The sequence below is a fragment of the Stomoxys calcitrans genome, chromosome 2 (genome assembly GCF_963082655.1).
Source record: "Stomoxys calcitrans chromosome 2, idStoCalc2.1, whole genome shotgun sequence".
Classification (NCBI taxonomy): Eukaryota; Metazoa; Arthropoda; class Insecta; order Diptera; family Muscidae; genus Stomoxys; species Stomoxys calcitrans.
The window spans coordinates 196,950,188-196,970,972 of record NC_081553.1 but is presented as its reverse complement, the minus strand read 5'-3'; the positions used below and the strand labels follow the sequence as shown (position 1 = coordinate 196,970,972).

General features: G+C 41.3%; 4 protein-coding genes across 5 annotated transcripts in view; 2 read left to right on the top strand and 2 right to left on the bottom strand.

Annotated features, from left to right (window-relative positions):
- The first annotated feature begins 933 nt into the window (after positions 1 to 933).
- LOC106081781 (zinc finger protein 665) lies at positions 934 to 6,627 on the top strand. Its single transcript, XM_013243980.2, has 4 exons — positions 934 to 1,167; positions 1,224 to 2,128; positions 5,922 to 6,056; positions 6,115 to 6,627. The coding sequence occupies exons 1-4, from the start codon at positions 1,024 to 1,026 to the stop codon at positions 6,443 to 6,445; spliced, it is 1,515 nt and encodes a 504-aa protein (XP_013099434.1). The 5' UTR covers positions 934 to 1,023; the 3' UTR covers positions 6,446 to 6,627.
- LOC106081783 (transcription initiation protein SPT3 homolog) lies at positions 6,550 to 7,815 on the bottom strand. Its single transcript, XM_013243981.2, has one exon. The coding sequence runs from the start codon at positions 7,726 to 7,728 to the stop codon at positions 6,763 to 6,765; it is 966 nt and encodes a 321-aa protein (XP_013099435.2). The 5' UTR covers positions 7,729 to 7,815; the 3' UTR covers positions 6,550 to 6,762.
- Positions 7,816 to 13,685: 5,870 nt separating this feature from the next.
- LOC106081780 (protein hunchback) overlaps positions 13,686 to 20,785 on the top strand; it is a 263,183-nt gene continuing 256,083 nt past the window's right edge. For both annotated transcript variants that reach the window (XM_013243979.2, XM_059362249.1), the window contains exon 1: positions 13,686 to 13,758. The gene's annotated coding sequence lies outside the window, so the exon portion shown is untranslated. The remainder of the gene's footprint in view (positions 13,759 to 20,785) is intronic.
- The window catches only part of LOC106081766 (protocadherin Fat 1), a 28,419-nt gene continuing 21,510 nt past the window's right edge, over positions 13,877 to 20,785 (bottom strand). Inside the window, exons 4-6 of the mRNA XM_059361738.1 lie at positions 18,011 to 19,060; positions 17,236 to 17,941; positions 13,877 to 14,163 (exon numbers count right to left, since the gene is read on the bottom strand). Coding sequence (XP_059217721.1) covers positions 13,877 to 14,163; positions 17,236 to 17,941; positions 18,011 to 19,060 — 2,043 coding nt within the window. The remainder of the gene's footprint in view (positions 14,164 to 17,235; positions 17,942 to 18,010; positions 19,061 to 20,785) is intronic.

The window sequence follows — 20,785 nt, the reverse complement described above, 5'->3', positions numbered from 1 at the left end:
TTAAATAGCCAATGGCCAACTTGTTCCTGCCACGATCGGTCCTTTGGAACGGAACGAGCTTACTCACCTTAAGGAGCTTGCCGTTTCCGATGAGAATTGGTTTGAACACGTGATGTGATTCCAGGAAAACAAATCTGAAGTGAATATTTTGGGAAATCTTGTTTACCCCCAACTTAGGGTATCAAAGATATCGTCATTCGCTTTTATTTGGTACCCATATTGGCAGCTGGTTGTACGTACCTAATTGACCCGATGAAGTTCTTCATCGTCAAAGGCTGCCACCTCAGTGTATAACACACTGCTACAACAACAACAACCCATATTGGAGGCTTCAAAGTTTTTAAGGCTCCATAGATCCTTCTCGGGTAATCTTTTACAACTTTGTTTGCTTATTCATAATATATTCATCAATACTTCCCTCCACCCATAAAGGAAGGAAGGAAGTTTTTAGCCCTAGGGCGGTCTCCCGGTCTTTGCCCCAATAATTGACTTTAGTCTCATAGTCCTGGAGTTAAAATTAGGGAGGTGAATAAAATTATAAAGCAGTAGGGGGTATAAAAAATTTAAAGAGAAAGAGCTTGGCTAAAGCCCGCAACTCCATAGAACTGGCCACTTCTATTAGTGTGGTCTTCACTGAATTTGAAGTTAGATAAGAAAGTTTTGCCGGTAAATGATATAAGGTGGAGTTACATACTAATATATGAATATTTATTTACAACAACATCAAGTATAGTCTTAAATTGTTTTGAAAATACAATTTTTCAAAAATGTTCTATGAAAACCAATTTCGATTGGATTTTCTATGGTAATCAGTATGTGTTCTCGAAACAAAACACGTCGTATATTCACCATTAGCAAAGGTAAACAAAGAATACCGAAAAATACAACCCTGTCGAACATATGTTTACCATTTTAGGGAAAATCATCAATTGCCCCACAGACAGACGACGGATGGTGTAAACAAAATTAAAATTTTGTTAAATAAAAATTAACTCTTATTTTAAGTACAAAAAACTAACAAAAATGAAAGGTGAAGTTTCGGCGAGAGCTTGTCGCATCTGTTTGACTCAAAACAAGAAATTGCGTTCTCTATACAAGGCAGCCGATGAGGACGATGAACCACCCCGAGAGATGCTACTGAAAATAGCTGGTATCGCAGTGGAGGATGTGAGTTTCGATTGCACTAGAGTGACTTTAGGTAAACAAAAATTCTTTACTTTCAGATGGATAAGCATGAAATGTTGCCAAAGAGTATTTGTAAGAACTGTGAAATGACTCTCAGCATGGCCTTTGAGTTTCGTGAGAAAGCCCTGCATAGTCATCAACTTATTGTTACCTATATGCAAGATTTAAAAATACCTTATCCCGATGTAGAGGAAGGCAACACACTTCCAGACACTGAGGCACAATCCCACATAGTGTTGACAGCGGAGTTGAGTAAGTCTCAGTTAAATAACACCTCCTTAAAAGTCGAAAATACTGCCAAGGCAGATCATGAAGTTCACATTATAAATGCTGCCGAAGCTTTAGATGACAATACCATTGATATGCATTTACATGAGCTTATCTTACCCGTTAAGGGAGAAACCAATGATGATGAGGAGTATGACGAACAAAACATAGAAGATTTATCCCCAGGTCCTGTCTATGAAGATGTGGAAGCCTCTACTATTGAACAACATCGTCATTATGATGAAGTGATTGGAAGTATGGAAACTGTTGAAGCCGTACAAGAAATGGAGGAAAATCTTTTGTCATCAGACGAAAGAGATAATGAACCAAATGAAGATATGAAGCAAGAGGAGGAGGAAGAGGATAACAGTGTTCAATACATCGAAGGAGAGGAAATGCCAAAGTCACTTGCTCATTCCCCCGCAACTGAAGGTCAATCAAAGAATTTAAAGCAAAATGTAGAAAGTAATGTAGAAATAGACATTGATTTAAATAGCCCGCAGTTGGATTTAAAAACCTTAGCTCGTCGTAATAGAGGATGCAAACAGATCCCCAGTAAAGATCCCAATAAGCTATTGGGTTATATGTGTGATATATGCGGTAATGTTTACACAAAACGTGGACGTATGATGGAACATCGCCAAAGGCATGATAAGGAAAAAAGATTTGAATGCGAGTAAGTACAAATTAGGTATTATGAAATGTTGTAAAATGTTTTTAGCTAATTCTAAGGAGAAAGCTGAAATTAAGTTGGAGGCCAATGTAGCGCAGAGGCTGGCATGTCCGCCCATGAAGCTGAACACCTGGGTTAGAATCCCGCCAATTCCATGGCAGCCGGTTGTACATATCGGATTGGCCCGATGGAGTTCTTCATAGGCAAGGACTGCAGTCTCTGTGTACCACACACGGTTACAACGGAATCCCGGCGAGAACATCAAACAAATTTTTTTGGGGAAGGGATTCCCTTTCTCATGCTGGCGACATTTTTGAGTTGCTAGGGCAAGCATTGAAGCCATGTAAAAATTTCTCCCCAAAGAGGTGTCGGACTGCCGCACGCCGTTCAGACTTGCCTATAAAAAGGAGGTCCCTTATCATTGAACTTAACATTGAATCGAACGACACTCATTGATATGTGAGAGGTTTACCGTAGAAGAATTTACAAATGTCATCCTCAGCTTCAAATCGTCTAGGGCGCCTTACTGCCGCACTGTTCACTCACACATGGTCAGCGGGGATGCATCAGCAGTTGGATGTGATCGTCGAAGGCGGTAGAATTCCGAGACCAACTATACCAAAAGACTTTGTGTTACATTTGACAGCCTTAATATATCTTCCGGACATGCCACCGAAATTTGTTGCTTTTGTTATTGTAGTCACATTTTTATGTGAAGTTTGCGGTGCTCGTCAAGCTCCAAAAGGTGAGCAAACACACATCGTCGGAGCTCAATTTGTGACAAAGTCGGGAGTGAAAACAGGGTCTTCAAGTCGCTTGCTGGCAGAACTTGAGGGTTGACTATATAAAAAGCAATTGACCGGTCAGTGATAAACTATGCAGCGCTGGGGTGGACTCACCAGCTGAGCGACTCGCAGTGGAATAACATTCAGTCATGTCACAACGCAGACCTACATACTGCCTCAGTGTATAACAGACTGCTACACCAAAAACAAAAATCTACAGTCATAGACTGTCTTCTTAGTTTTTATGTGGACCCCCTCCACCAAGAGACGAATAACCTACCCATGCGAAGGCATAATTACATGCTGTCTAAAGGTCTAGATGCCATGATCTAAAGCGAGAGGTTCAGCGCTGCAAGAGAGAACTTCAAGATTAGGAGGCTTTTCAGGTGGGTCTAGATAGCATTCACGCAGATACGTTATCAGATGCGGTGAACATGGGGTTCGACCGTCAGCCTTTGCACCTGAAGAAGTTACCCTCCCCTAGCAAACCAGAGCAGTTCTTGCTCAATTACCTTCCAGCAGTTGCAGCCGCCTCGATTCCTACAGCGCTAGGATTGACATCAGCATGCTAAATGTATGTCCGATTGTAATCTGGGACCCACGCCACCTGTTTTACTGCCCCGCCAGCCCCACTCAAGTCAGACCCAGATCCCTTTGGTCACAGCCCAACTTAGTTTCAGAGTTCCTATATCTGGATATTTTACAGAACTCAGCAGATGATTGGATGAAACCTAACACACTGCTACAACAACAACTTGCAGGAGACAAAGATCCTACCAGTGCGTAGACATGGCTGTTATCGCAAGGACCATCCAAATCATCATTTTGTTCACAGGTATCCTCCGCTCAGAAGCCTCAAGGGGGACCTTTATAATCTAGAACGAGAGGTTCAGCGCTACACCACAACTTCTAGATCAAGCAGCATGTAAAGCGGGTCTGGACCACATTCATGCAGACACGGTAACAGAAGGGTTGAAGCTACTCGGTGAATGTTGTCCTTGGAGAATGACCCATTGCACCTTAAGAAATTAACCTCCCTCGGCAAACCAGAGTAGTTATAGCTCAAACCAGAGTAGTTACAGCTCGATCCGGCAGATGCAGCCGCCTCAATTACTACAGAGCAAAGATTGATACCAACGTGCAGGATGTGTGTTCCCAATGGGACCTGCAACATACGTCACCTGTTCAATTGCCCAGCCAGGCCCACTCGACGCAGAGACAGATCTCTCTGGACACACCCCACTTGAGTCGTAGAGTTCCTGGGTCTTGACACCCAACAGAATCAAGCAAACAAAAGATAGAACACAACAAACTGCTACAAAAACAACAACAACAGATCCCTTTAAACACATCCCACTTTAGTCGTAGACTTCCAAGATCTGCATATTCAGCAGAATCAAGCAGACAAAGACATAGAACACAACACACAGCTACAACAACTTGTTCATATACTTTGTCCATTCTTCCAGCACTTTATGTCTCAAAGCCGTAGTGGATGTTTCATACTAAATCGGTATGTCTAGAGGAGTGCCCTAATAGGGCACTAGAGACTATTCTAGATATCCGCCACTGAAGCGCGGAGATTAGCATGTCCGTCTATAACGCCGAAAGCCTGGGTTCGAATCCTGGCAAGACGATTAGAAAGAAAATATTCGGCGGTGGTTTTCCTCTCCTAATGCTGGCAACATTTGTGGGGTACTATGCCATGTAAAAACCTCTCTCCAAAGAGATCTCGCACGGCGGCACGACGTTCGGACTGGGCTATAAAAAGGAGCTTAAACTTGAATCGGACTGCACTCTGACATTTGAGAAGTTTACCCCTGCTCTTAAGTGGAATGTTCATGGGCAAAATTCGCATTTGGCCTAGCATTCGCCTAGCCTAGGCCAAAACAAGGTGTCTCTGCGCCTATTGTAATGGGTACGTAAATATTGGTCTAATCACCCTCCTATAGAGCCAGTGGACTATTCTCAAATTCTCGCACGGCGGCACGACATTCGGACTCGACTATAAAAAGGTGCTTAAACGTGAATCGGACTGCACTCTGAAAATTGAGAAGTTTGCCCCTGCTCCCAAGTAGAATGTTCATGGGCAAAAATTGCACTTGCCCTAGCATTCGCCAAAACAAGGTGTCCTTGCACCTATTGTAATGGGTACGTAAGTATTGGTCTTATCACTCTCTTATAGAGCCAGTGGACTATCCTCACATTCAAGGCCTATTTAAAGCCTACCGCCGGCGCGGTTTACATAGTCCCCAACATATGTGATCTGTGCAGTTCACTCCTGGATGTGGCACTTTTAGCCCAATTCCCTATTCAAGATTGCCCCCAAATATTTGTCCTCGGCGGATATCGAAATAGCTCTGTTGAGGAAATGTGGACCTCACATTTGCTCGCATTAGTCTTCCTCAGTCTTTTTTGGGTTCAAATTCCGCACAGATTACACTGAAGCGAAAACCTTTGGTGGGTCAAGGTTTTATTGAACCTCCTGCCACCGTTTTATTATATTTTTTCAAACTTAAATTGCTTGTAACTCTTTAAAGTTTGTTTATAGAGATGTGTATGTGTATATAGGAGGCCGGCGTCGTTGAGTCCTGGGGAGAACATCAGACAAAATTTTCAGTGTTGGTTATTCCCTCACAAAAGCTGGCGACTGTTGTGAGATATTCAGCCATTTAAAACTGCTCTTCTAAGATGAGTAGCTCTGGGGCATGACTTTCGGACTAGGCTATAAAGGAGAGGTTCTTTAGAGCTTAAAACCTGAATCGGACAGCAATCATTGTTATGGGAAAAGTATGCCCTCTGTTACCAAATGGAAGGCTCATGCTCAAATTTGTAAAAAAATGCGATTTTTAAGTCAGTCTGTAAACTCAATGTTCCTGTGATAATAATTCTAAGCATCTTCAAGGAAAATTAACTCCATATTGCAAAAAAAAAGTTTAATGCGAACCATTAAGTCCAACTTATAATGCGGCCACATTAATTTTTTGTTTTTTTTTTCTTTGCTTTTTCAGACTATGTGATATGAAGTTCCATATGCGTGAACTCCTAAGGAAACATATGTACTCCCATAGTGGTGGTAAACCATTAAAATGTGATTATTGCTCCCGCACCTTCTACTATCAGAGTGTATTAAAAGCCCACGAACTGTAAGTTGATAATTGGAATCATGTACCTGTAAACTAATTATTTCTTTCACTCTTCCAGTGTCCATAAGGGTATTAAACCCTATGTCTGTGATATATGCGACAAAGCTTTCAGCTATGGTCATTCCCTAAAGAAACATAGACTCATACATACTGAAGTCAAATTGTATCGTTGTTATTATTGTAAAAAAGATTTTCGCTTGCAACATCATATGAAACAACACGAACTAACCAAATCACATAAAAAGGCAGTGCAATTAGCAGATGGCGCAGTGGCCGCTGCAGAAACTGCTGCTGCCTTGCATCAGGAAGAAGGCCAAAGTCAAGATACCACAGATGATGTTGTGGTGGAGGAGGAGGAGGAGGGAGAAGACGAAGAGGAAACAGTTTAGTATAGGTAATTTTAAAGGGTTTTAAGTTTATTTTCTTAATTTAATCTCTTTCAATAAGAAATTATTAGACCAGTCATTGATTTTAGAAAAAAAAACCAAAAATATAAAAAAAGGTTTTTTATCTATTTTATAATGCTAAACTAGGCATTAAAAGTAGGGCGTATTGTTGGAAAAATTAAATATAAAAAAAAATCGTAAACTTACAAGCATATTTTGATAGAAACCAAAGGTTTGCCATTAAATCGTAGAGCCAGAATCTAGAGCAGCAACACTTTCATTACCATGGCCTTGTTGTTGTCGGAATTTCTTTGCTGATTTTACAATGCCAAAAAGGATCTCCTGAAATCTGTGTCACATGAACTTCTATAGAAGCCCACTTTCTTGCTGGTCATTTGCCTGAAACGCCGTATACCCTCATGTATCTCCTGTACACTAATGGGCTTAACCACTTCCATGCCCCTGCCCTGGGTTACCTCAGGGCATATGTGCATCATTGCGGGCGAAGCCCCTGTAGATGTGACCCGACTAAAGGGCTCAGTTATGCGATTCGATGAATTCAATCTTGTCAAAATGGCATAGTCCACAATTACGGCTATGGTTTCATGAGCAAAATAGGCCAATATATTCATTGTGGTAGTGGGTATCCTTAAATCTGCGGGCAAATCCAGAAAACGTCTAAACTTGTTTTTAATCTTTTCACCATGGCGACAATAGAACGAGGTTTTGCGTGCCTCATTGAATTCCAAATATTGTTGCCCGCTTAAAATTTGCGATATACGATCTGCCCGAAATAGACGGCGCGTTCTATCCTCATCATACATTTCGGGCACATCAATGCCCAATTCTTCATCGGAATCTTGTTGATCTAAGTCTTCCATAAAATCTTGTGGCCTTCCAGTGCGTATACTAAGGAATTTCTTTAGAATACGCATATCCTTCAGATGTTTACGCATGCGAGCAATCTTAACGGGATGATTACGCATGAGAAACTCAAAGTCTGCTTGTGAGGGGCAGGGATTATTTTTGCGTTTCATGGCCACCAAAGAAGCCTCATTGAACATTCCGCGCAATTGTTGTTGTAGTATATGCTCCACCAGTTTAACACTTTCCATACGCGGCTGGTCGCTATCGCCAAAACTTCGCATAATATCCGAGATTTCCGAAAGTAAGGATACATTGTCCTCCAGAGTTGGCGTGCTGCCACCTCCAGCACTTGCCCCGCCTATGGTGGTTTGGGATAAGCTGCCGATGTTTGTTGCATTGCTATTGAGATTGCTGTTCATTTTTGCAAGTCTATTGGTTTATTTTTGTTAAAAAAACAATATTTTTAAAATTTTTTTAATCTAGAATGCGATTGGTTTTGCAATGTTTATGATACAAATGTCAAAATTGTATTTCTACTAAACGTTGCCAAATGGTTATTTTGTGTATGTGGTGAATAATTCTTGGTGAAAAAACCATATGATGTGTAACCTAATTTGAAAGCGTTTTAAGCATCTTTATTGAGTTGTATTGTCTGTATATCCTGTTCAACAACCACTGTAGCTACACCACGGTTAGTGAATCGGCTAATTTAAATGTTCAAAAGACAACATTACTTGCAAAGGTATTGACATTACTTATTGGTATTGATATACCCAATGGGTGGTTTACACTTAGGAATAAATAGAATTTGTAAAAAAGAATGCACTTTACAACATTTTTTAATTTTTTTACCCCAGGAAGTCTGAAGTCTGTTTTGTGTGCAAAGGCTCCTGAGCCGCCTTAGGGGTCAAAATCTCCCCTTGTGGGGAAGTGGTCCAACCTAGGAAATATGGGCAGCAAATGAAGGGTTTTGTCGATTAGATTGCGAATATGTATTAAAATTGGACCTGGGAGGAACGTAAGGGGTCTTGAGAATTTTAAGACAGGTAACATAGGCAACATGGGTATCAAATGAAAGGTACCAAGGAGTAGATTACGATAGATAAGCGCGCGATTTTTTGTACAAATTTTCTTTCTTTTAGAGCTTAATTTATTTCTTTTTGCACATAGGATAGGGTAGTGGTGGTATACTAACGTAATCATTTCGTTTGTACGAATTGAAATATTGAACTGAGACACTATATACATATATTCTTCATCGTCTTGACATTCTTAGTCGATCTTAACATGTCCATCCGTCTGACCGTCGAAATCACGATATCGTTCGAACGAATGAAGTTATCAAAATATCCGCTTGAAATTTTGCACAGATTCTATCGACGTAGGTCGTTGAGGGTTACAAATGGGCCATATTGGTTCAGATTTGGTTATAGCCCCCATATAAACCGTTCCCCAGTTATGATCTCTTGGGCGCTAAGAAACCTCAATTTTCTTTCAATTTGGCTGAAATTTGGTCCAAGGGCTTGACTTTCAACAACAGTGCCGAGTATGATCCTAATCGGTCTGTAAACTGATATGGTCCCCATACAAACCGATCCCCAGATTTGACTTCTTGAACCCCTAGAAGCCTTAGTTTTCAACTGATTTTGCTGAAATTTACAACTGATTTTGCTGAAATTTTTGATATGGTCCCCATACAAACCGATCCCTGGATTTGACTTTTTGAACCCCTAGAAGCCTTAGTTTTCAACTGATTTTGCTGAAATTTGGCACCAGAACTTCTGCTATGACTTCGCATTTAGGGGAGGGAGGCGTTTGGGAGACCCAAGGCCCTAGCTCCCAACAAATTTCGTATTCGTGAAGCCAATTTAGGGGGATGTGCAAAAAAATAATTTTTTGACCATTTTAGAGGGATGTGCAAAAAATTGGATTTTTTGGCCACTTTCTATGTTAACTGACCTTATCCCTCCTGCTGAAGCCTACACTTAAATCCAAAGTGATGCTTGTTGTTGTTATTGTAGCAATTTGTTGTGCTCAATCTTTCGTCTGCTAGATTCTGTTGAGTGTCCAAATCGAGGAAGTCTCTCTCTAAGATGGGGTGCGTCCACAGGGATCTGGGTCTGAGTCGACTGGGTCTGGCTGGGCAGTTAAACAGGTGACGTGTGCTCCCTGGTCACACGAGGGACATTCATCTTGCACGTCGGCATCAATCCTTGTTCTGTAGAAGTTTAGTCGCCTGTATCTGCCGGATGGTAATCGAGCCAAAAGTTCTCTGGTTTGTCGGGGAGGTCAATTTCTTCAGGTGCAATGGGAAGCGGTCGTTCTCCAAGGACTACATTCACCCGGTAGCTATTTAATGTATCTGCAATCGTGTCTGTATGAATGTTTTCTAGGCCGTTTGTTGGACCTCACCTTAAGGCTTCTGGGCGGTGAATACCTACCCATAATATGATGATTTGGATGGTCTCTGCAATAACAGCCCAGAAGGAATTGCTTAGACAGCATGTAGTTATGTCATCGCACGCTTAGGATCTTTGATCTGGATATGACGAGACCACAGTGGCGCTGCATAACTTACCAAAGACCGGCCAATTGCTTTGTACGTGGTCAACAAGGTTTCTTTGTCTGCACCCCAAGTGCTGACAGCAAGTGACTTGAGGTTTCTACTTTTGACTTTGTCGCAAATTGTTGTGGCATGTGGGGAGAATGTTTAAGAGCTGTCAAATGTGGCGCCAAGTATTTTGAACACTTGATGGTCCGAATCATTTCTCCATCGACCATCACAGTCAGCTCGGGATTCACCTTACGCGTATTTGTAGTGAACAATGTGACTGAAGATTTGGTGGCAGATATCTTCAGATCTCCGGTAGCGAAATATGAGGCAAGTTTGTTGAGGTAGACGTTCAACCTATAGCATATGTCATCAATGGGTCGGGGGCCTGATGCCATGATCGTACAATCGTCCGCATATGATACGATCTCTATGACGTTTGGGGTCGTGGAATTGAGGATAGGTAGAGGTTAAACAGTGCCGGAGATATCACCCCGCCTTGGGGAACTCCCTGTTCACTCTACTGTACTTCGACTTCGTATCCCTAAATTCCATAAAAGACTGGCGACCACACAGATAATTCGCGACCTAGCGTTTCAGGCCTGGCTGGAGGGACGTGTTGGCGATGTCCTCAAATAATTTGGCATGGCTGGCCGTGTCAAATGCATTCGATAGGTCCAGTGCCACGAGGACCGTCCTATCACACGGCCTGGGCTGATTGAAGCCACGGCAAATTTGTGCGGCGATGGCATGCAAAGCAGTTGTTGTGCCTTGCAGTCTTGGAAATCCATGCTGTTGCCCGAATGGAAATTCTCCTACGAGGCTCAGGAGGAGTAGTGTCTCAAGCATCTTGGCTACTGGTGAGAGAAGGAGATCGGTCTTTACGACTCCCCCAAACTCGGACCCTTTCCAGGCTTCAGTAACGTTATCACTCTGAATCTTCCAGGCATCGGGAACTATAAAAGTGTTCAAAGACAGTTTGAGGACAGTTGTAAGGTACTCAACTCTTGGCAGATCCAGATTCTTCAGCATCAGTGTAGAGATTTCTTCGGGTCCCAACACCTTGGATGATTTGGCGCCATGGATGACATTCGTAACTTCGCCCACGGTAAATTGTGATGGCTGTCCATTGGCTCGGAGACCGCGGAAATGTCGAATATCTCTCTCTTTTTAGTTCTGTCACTCTCGGGATGCACAATGAACTGAATTGAAATGGAAAACTTGGCGCATCTCTACGGATCAGTCACAGTTACGTCGTCAAAATTGACCGAGGTTCTGTTATCCCGTCTACCGGGGGTTCGAGAGTGACTTAACAGTAGACCACAGCTTGCCCAAAACCGGTACCTAAGTTACATTGCTCCAAGTGTTCCACCCACAAATTCCGCGTATGTTCGTTCCAGATTCATCTCGCTGATTCTGGGGTTAGTGGGGTCCGTACAACGAATCCCATCACACTAGTCTGCGAGGTTCTGTTATCCCGTCTACCGGGGGTTCGAGAGTGACTTAACAGTAGACCACAGCTTGCCCAAAACCGGTACCTAAGTTACATTGCTCCAAGTGTTCCACCCACAAATTCCGCGTATGTTCGTTCCAGATTCATCTCGCTGATTCTGGGGTTAGTGGGGTCCGTACAACGAATCCCATCACACTAGTCTGCGAGTACCACTGCCTTCAAGCCGGGCCTTCAATCTGCTCTGCCAAAGCTATGTCCTGCTGGTCGTTACCTAGGGGAGAATGCCATTAAATGTGAACCAGACGATTGTAGGCATATAGTAGTCTACTTATGTCCATTTCCGACCCTATAAAGTATATATATTCTTGATCAGCGTAAAAATCTATATATATCTGTATACATATCTATACATATCTGTACGATCTATACATATCTGTCCGTCCGTCTGTTGAAATCACGCTACAGTCTTTAAATAAATGAGATATTGAGCTGAAACTTTGCACACATTCTTTTTTCGCCCATAAGCAGGTTAAATTCGAAGATGGGCTATATCGGACTATATCTTGATATAGCCCCCATATAGACCGATCCGCGGATTTTGGGTCTTGGGCCCATAAAAGCCACATTTATTATACGATTTTGCTGAAATTTGGGACAGTAAGTTGTGTTAGGCCCTTCGACATCCTTCCTTAATTTCTCTCAGATCGGTCCAGATTTGGTTATAGCTGCCATACAGAGCGATCCTCCGATTTAGGGTCTTGGGCCCATAAGAGCCACATTTATTATCAGATTTTGCTGAAATTTGGAACAGTAAGTTGTGTTAAGCCCTTTGACATCCTTCCTTAATTTCTCCCAGATCGGTCCAGATTTGGTTATAGCTGCCATACAGAGCGATCCTCCGATTTAGGGTCTTGGGCCCATAAGAGCCACATTTATTATCAGATTTTGCTGAAATTTGGAACAGTAAGTTGTGTTAAGCCCTTTGACATCCTTCCTTAATTTCTCCCAGATCGGTCCAGATTTGGATATAGCTGTCATATAGACCAATCCGCCGATTTAGGGTCTTTGGCCCCTAAAAGCCACATTTATTATCCGATTTTGATGAAATTTGGGGCAGTGAGTTGCGTAAAGCCCTTCGACATCCTTCGTCAATTTGGCTCAGATCGGACCGATCCTCCGATTTAGGGTCTTAGGCCTATAAAAGCCACATTTATTATCCGACTTTGCTGAAATTTGGGACAGTGAGTTGTCTTAGGCCCTCTGACATCTTTCTTCAATTTGGCCCTGATCGGTCCAGATTTGGATATGGCTGCCATATAGACCGAATTCTCGATTTAAGGTTTTGGGCCTACAAAAGGCGCATTTATTGTCCGATGTCGCCGAAATTTAGGACGGTGGGTCAATTTAAGCCCCTTGACATTCTTCTGCAAAATGGCACAGATCGGTCCAGATTTCGATTCAGCTGCCATATAGACCGATCTCTCGGTTATAGATTTTGGGGCCATAAAAGGCGTCTTTATTGTCCGATTTCGTCGAAATTTGGGACAGTGCTTTGTGTTAGGCTCTTCGCCGTTTCTCTGCAACTTGGCCCAAATCGGTTCAGATTTGGATAGAGCTGCCATATAGACCAATATCTCGATTTAAAGTCTTGGCCCCATAAAAGGCACATTTAAAATCCGATTTCACTGAAATTTGACACAGTGACTTATGTTAGGCTTGTCGACATCCGTGTTGTATATAGTTCACATCGGTTTATTTTTAGATATAGGTACTGTACTTATTAGTATTTGGTCCAAATCGGAATATATTTCGATATAACTGCTATGGGACATAAGGTATGCAATTTTCACCGGATTTTGATGAAAGGTGGTTTACATATATACCCGAGGTGGTGAGTGGTCCATAACAAAAACGTTCAACTGAAGAAATTCTGGATATAGCCGAATAATTTTCAATATTTTTTTTTCAAAATTTTGACCCCAACAAGGTTATTTTCTCATTCGAACACAATATTTTTTGTATTTTTATTTATCTTACATACTCTTAAACCTAAAATAGAATTCTACAAAGAGAACACATCAAATATGTATATAAATCTCAATATATTACTTAAATTTTCTGGTTTTCTTTTCGGTTATAACAAAAATCTCTTCTAATGGAAGCTAAAGATTTACAAATGGAGTCAACTGTACCCAAGTACAATCATTTCGTATAAGCCTTAGTCTAAATTCTAAGAATAAATAAAAAATAAGTATATGAGTAGTAAACCTTATTTTATGTAAGAGAAAATACTTGGTTACGCATTTAATAACTTTTTTTTCATCTTAACTAACTTATTTTTCTTATACAGTATGACTATCAACTATCGAAGATGGAGGGTAAAGGTTTTGCATGCAACTAAATGAACATAAATACAGGATACTACTTATACACTGGAACACATAGGTAAGTGGGTGAATACATACACAATTATGGAACAAAAACAAATATCAAACAAATAACTCAAGTCAATATATACAAGTATATAACTTATTTTTCAAAATCTATCTCTCTAAAGATTGATTCAAAAATAAACCGTTAAATTATTCTCCGACGAGCCCATGGTATCCGATGTTGCCAGATTGCTGTGCCCCGTCGTTGGGCCATTGACTCCTACATTTGTAATGCTGCCATTCGCACATGTTATGGTTGTTATGCCAGTCTGCTGGGACATTGCTGTTGGTGGCGGTTCCCAAGCTTTCTTTCTGTTATTATTATCTGCTGTATGGGGGGCTGAATGTGAAAGAGAATCATGTTCGATTTCATCCTCTTCATACAGTTGACCATTGGCTGAGGCACGAGAGACTATGCCTGAAAAAGAGAAAGGCCATGTTTATTAAAAAAGGTTAGATTTTATATAAGAAGAGCTACATGTGTAGCTTTAGAAAATCTTTAAATTTAGGGATAAAGCTTTAGACGGGTGCGTGTTTGTTTTGATGCGCTTTAATCGAGAGGGAGTAAGATCTCCCAGAAAAATGTCGATAAGGGTTGGTCTTACATGCTAAAACTATCCTTTCCCAAAGGAAAGCGTACTAAAACTATCCTTACCCAAAGGAAAAGGTACTAAAACTATCCTCTCCCAAAGGAAAGGCTACTAAAACTACACTTTCTCAAAGGAAAAGGTACTAAAACTATCCTTTCCCAAAGGACAGGATACTTAAACTACCCTTTCCCAAAAGGAAAGAGTACTAAAACTGCCCTTTTATAAAAGACAGAGTACTAAATCTACTCTTTCCAAAGGAAAGTGTACTAAAACTACCCTTTAGCAATGATAGTTTACTAAAACTACCCTTTCCCAAAAGATAGGGTACTAAAACTATCCCTTTTCCAAAGGACAGGGTACTAAACCTACTTTTTCCCAAAGAAAAGGGTACTAAAATTACCCTTTCCCAAAGGACACAGTACTAAGACTACCCTTTCCAAAGGGAAGTGTACTAAAACTACCCTTTGCCAAAGAAAGGGTACTAAAGAAAAGGGTACCAAAACTACCCGTTCCAAAGGAAAGCGTACTAAAACAATCCTTACCTAAAGCAAAAGGTACTAAAACTACCCGCTCCCAAAGGAAAGGGTACTAAAACTACTCTTTCTCAATGGAAAAGGTACTAAAACTACCCTTTCCCAAAGGACAGAGTACTAGGACTACCCTTTCCCAAAGCAAAGGGTACTAACACTTCCCTTTCCCAAAGGAGTGGGTATTAAGACACCCTTTCCCAAAGGAAAGGGTATTAAAATTTCCCTTTCCCAAAGAAAAGGGTACCAAAACTACCTTCCCAAAGGACAGGGTACTAAAACTACCCTTTCCCAAAGCGAAGGGTACTTAAACTATCCTTTCCTTTGAAAAAAAAACTACCCTTTCCCAAAGGACAGGGTACTAAAACTACCCTTTCCCAAAGCGAAGGGTACTTAAACTATCCTTTCCTTTGAAAAAAACTACCCTTTCCCAAAGGACAGGGTACTAAAACTACCCATTCCCAAAAGACAGAGTACTAAAACTACCCTTTCCCAAAGGAAAGGGTACTAAAACTACCCTTTCTAAAAGAAAATGGTATTAAAACTACACTTGCCCATATGAAAGGGTATTAAAGGTACCCTTTCCGAAAGGAAATGACACTAAAGCTACCCTTTCCCGAAGGAAAGGGTACTAAAACTAGCCTTTCCCAAAGGAAAGGGTACTAAAACTTCCCTTTCACAAAGAAGAAGCGTACCAAAACTAACCTTTCCCAAAGGAAAGGGTACTAAAACTACCCTTTCTCAAAGGAAGGGGTACTAAAACTACTATCTCCCAAAGGAAAGTGTAATAATTTTAACCTTTCCCAAAGGAAAGTGTACTAAAATTACCCTTTCACAAAGGAAAGTGTACTAAAACTACCCTACAAAAACTACCATTGTTCATAGGTAAGGGTACTAAAACTACCATTTCTCAAAGAAAACGCTATTAAAACTACCCTTTCCCAAAGAAAAGGGTGTTAAAACTACCATTTCTCAAAGAAAATGGTATTAAAACTACCATTTCTCAAAGAAAAGGGTATTAAAACTACCCCCTCCTAAAGAGAGTACTAAAACTACTATTTTCCAAAAAAGGGTACTAAAACCACCATTTCCCAAAAAGGGTAAAAACTACCCTTTGCCAAAGGAATGGGTACTAAATCTGACCTTTTCCTAAGAAAAGGGTACTAAAACTACACTTTTCCAAAGAAAAGAGTACTAAAACCATGCTTTCCCAAAGGAAAGAGTACTATCCCTTTTCCAAAAGAAATGGTACTTAAATTAGCCTTTCCAAAAGGAAAGGCTACTAAAACTATATTTTCCTAAAGGAAAGGGTACTAAAACTAACCTTTCCCAAAGGAAAGGGTATTTCCAAAGGAAATAGTACTTAAACTATCCTTACCCAAAATTTATGGTACTAAAACTACCCTTTCCCAAAGAAAAATGGTATCAAAACTACTCTTTCCTAAAGTAAAGGGTATTGTAACTACCCTTTTCCAAAGAAAAGGGAATTAAAACTACCCTTTCCGAAAGAAACGGTTACTAAAACTACACTTTTCTAAAAGGAAAGAGTACTGAAACCCAAAGGAAAGGGAACTAATTCTAACCTTTCCCAAAGGAAAGGGTACTAAAACTACCCTTTCCTAAAGAAATGGGTATTTCCAAAGAAAAGGATATTAAAGCTACACAAAGAAAAGGATATTAAAACTACCATTTTCTCACGTATAAGGAAGGGTACTAAAGGGTACCAAACGAAAAGGTACTAAAACTACACTTTGCCAAAGGAAATGGTACTAAAACTACACTTTCCCAAAGGAAAGGGTATATAAACTAGCCTTTCCCAAAGGAAGGGGTACTAAAACTACTATTTCCCAAAGGAAAGGGTACTGAAACTATCCTTTTCCAAAGGATAGGGTATTAAAACTATCCCTTTTCCTAAGGAAAGGGTACTAAAACTAGCCTTTGCCAAAAGAAAGGGTACAAAAACTACCCCTTCTCAAAGGAAAAGCCGTCACTCGTTGTATTCAAATTCAAATTCGTTCGCCGTTAAAGCTGTTCTGGGGGTTTTCTTGTCCGCGTCCGACATTTACGAACTTAGTACTCTCGACTGACACAAGAGTTATGACTTGTTCACAGTGATTTGTAAATTCGGCTGCGATTGACTCATGACACTGCCTGTGATCAAACCAAAACCCTCATAAAAATTGAGATGCCAGCGCTATCCAGTCTTTTCTAAAGTCAATTTCTTCTTTGTTATCTTCGAAGCGTATCGCACCATAGAACCACAATTCTAAGTTCAAAGTTAGCTAGACTCTGACCTCGTCCGGCACAGTCACAGAGGAAAGGTTCCAATCCAAAGCTTTCGAATAAGAATAATGACAAAATATCTCTACTCACTTCTAACTGTGGCTGCATAATTCTCTCTTTGTCTTTCTCTTTCACGTTCTCTCTCCAAACTTGCCGCCAACATGGCGGAGGCTCCTAAACCCATGTTACTGCTAGCCGGATGGTAGCCCCCATTACCTATGGGATTGGCCATAGAAATATTGCCATTATGTTTCATATGCAACACCGAGACATTGCCACTTGTCACAGTAGCTCCATTGCCATTTCCCACTACTTTCTCATGGGTAACCAAATTTGCCGATGATACGGTACTATGGCCATGACTGTGCACCCGATTGCGTCCCAAGGTTGGAGAAGTTTTTCTCGCCTTACTTTTGTAACGCACAATGTAGCAGGTCAAGGCTAGAATGATGATAATGAAGAGGGCAACTATAACGGCAAACATGCCTAGTATGCTATTGCTCCAGAAGGCCTGGGCCACTGCCACTCCCTCCATGGTCACCGAAACGGGTACTGAAGTGCTGCGCGGTGGTACTCCCGTATCGGTGGCTATGGCTATGAGATGTATAGTGGATTCATTGAGGGATTGTAATTGCTCTGGTCTCATATAAATATTGCCTGTATTATCGATTTCAAAGAGCCCAGCATGCTGGCCTCGTAGTGACAATTCCAGTTTATCGTTGCGATCACCATCGGCTGCCTCGATTTTGCCAATAACCACGCCTTCCAAAGAATCAGTACGGGATTGAAGGGATTGCTGTAACAAGAAACAAGCTTTAATTTAAATTTATCTCTGTCTCTCACTCTCCTTCTCTGTGATACTCACACTTTTTGGCACCACAAACTCATAGTGAGTCTCCCTAAACCTTGGCTCCCAATCATTGACATCTATAATCTCCAATGTAATTTCGGCCGTTGTATTGGTCATTCCATCTGTGGCATAAACTTGAAAGTCATGCTTTGTCATTTTCTCATAATCCAAAGGCTTGGCCAATATCAGTTCCCCCAAAGAGCCCACATTGAAGAATTCCGCATTCACCGGATCAGCTATGGTATATTTCAAATGTTTCCCCGGCTTATTGGTTGGCAAGGCCAAGATTCTATTGCCCACTGCAGTATCCTCACGTATGCGCATGAAAAATTTCTTTTGCACAAAACTCAAAGCACTCAAATCACTGTGAGTACCCACTCCGGGACGTGATAAAGTCACCGTGGCCAAAGCATAACGATCGGGATTGTCTATTTGTGTGGCCTTAACCACCAGGGTGGCACCATTGGTGAGATCCGAATAGCCAATGGGCGTCAGCAGTGTTATGGCCCCATTGTGCGGATGTATACGAAAATATTTGGTATCCTGTGACTGCACCACCGAATATTGTATGGGAGCACATATGCCCTCGTCTTGATCGATGGCCTTCAGGGGCTCGGGTCTTATGCGCAAATCCCCCGGCCTACCATCAGGAGGCAGATCAGCACTATAGGTTTCTCTTAAAAATTTGGGATTTTGATCATCAGCATCTGTTATGACTACCCTCAAGATTGTGTCTGAAAATTTTGGAGGCGTTCCTTGATCCTGGGCTCTTAGTTGTACGGTGAAATTTTGCATTTGTTCATAATCCAAAGGTTTCTTTAGCACCAGGGTACCTTCCAAAGGATTCAAAAATTGCACATACTCTGAGTAGGGACCCGGCAATACTTGATATTCCACGGTGGAAAAGGGCCCCTGCTGATCGGCATCTTCAGCTTTGGCACCTTGCAAAATTCTTGTGCCCGGCACTGTAACCTCGGAGAGGGTTAGCGTATAGGGTGTGCCAATCCATTGTGGAGCATTATCGTTGATATCGGTCACTCGAACATTGACAGGTATAACGAAGCTCTGGAAATGGAAAAATGAAGAATAAATTAAAACAAAATTCGAGTGTAAAAATAAATGTGTTTTTAAAGGGGTAAATTTTTTTTCAAATAGAAAATTTCTTCAACATTTAATTTTTATGAAATTCTCGCTTCGTTATCTATTTATATACACGTAACACAGTGGATTCAAATTTTGGATTTTTTGAGGAGTGAAGCGGCCGCCAGACACTAACCTCAAATTTGGATGTCAGATTCGTAGTCTGCTCTAAATTACCTTTCATTTGAGTTCTATATAGTCCCGATCGGTCTAGATGTCCGCTCGGTTGGGGTTTTGGGGTCGGGCGTTCCCCCTTGTTATATGACTCCAATCTCCCATATAAATCGAATTAATTTCTTAGCATTGGAGGCGTAGCTTTTATCCGATTCGGCTAAAATTTTGTATAAAGAGTTTTTACATTCTCCACTTTGAGTTCTTAAACATTTACTCAGTGCAGCTTTTGTCCAAATTGGATGTAATTTTCATATGAACTGCTGCTCTGACTTACGACATGCTTATCAAATGTGAGGCCATATCAGTTCATATAGACTAAAGCAATCCGTAGAACTTACCCAAAGCGGAAAAAGGTGAAATGGTGTGTAAGATGAAGCACAGCCGATCTCAATACGCTTTTTTGATATAAGGCCTCGCAAAAGTCAAGGGTAGTGCTTATACCCAAGCCCGACAAGGTAATGCTGCGCCAAACCCCTAAAGACCAATAGGCCTTACATTTAGTCAATTCATACCCATAGAATGTTGTTGTAGCCACATTTGTTTATGGAGGTGGCGATCCTCTACAAGCTAAATAGTTGAGCAAGTTCGTCTACAGGACTGATCGCAGCGGGGACGTTATTGCCATTGGTTATTTAAAGGCGCCAATAACTCTCCTTGTCATATCGCGTATCATAGGTACTCAGTATTTAAGCAAGAACCGATGCCGCACGGACTCTCACTGAGACTTTCCGCTCGGTATTGCTGATTTTCCGGGACTGCAATTTCAGCTGCTCCTTATACGAAGCATCTCACTATACGAAACCTGTGGACGCGCCTGGTAGCTCTCAACAGAGCTTCTTGCGCTGACAATGAACACCACACACAGAGGTTTAACCCGTGGCATCCCTTTACGGGCCATAGAACGTACTTTGGATGTCATAAATAGTAGAACACTCGACAAATTGCTCAAATACATGCAGCATGAGAACCTAAACTCTGATCCAATCCATAGACCAGTACTGGGCTCGATCGGGCTCCTATAGAGTCGATATGCTCTCTTTAGGGTGACCCCTATAAACACCTAAATGGAGAGGGATTTGAACCCATCTGTTACGCAGACAATCTTAAAATACTTCTAAAGAGCTGGAATCCACGTCCGTTTAAAGTTTTAAAATTTCATGGATGACTGGACGAGAACTAGGGGTCTAAACGTTTTTGGTGTTCTAGCCAAGATTCAAAACCTGGCGTTTAGCATCATAGGCGGAGATGCTAACATCTGCGCCACTGTGGACTCTAATCTGTCATACTGAACTACTTGTGAGAGATTCTGGGTAGGAAAATTAACTGAAAGTGCCGCATTAAAAAGCCTACTGATAAGGTTCCTACACGTTAGTCACAATGTGGAACGGTTGTAGACTTAAAATGAGGTATAATTTCTAAAATAGGTTCCTGGCTGTTAAAGGGTAATAAGAAACTATCTTACGCCTCGTTGGTATG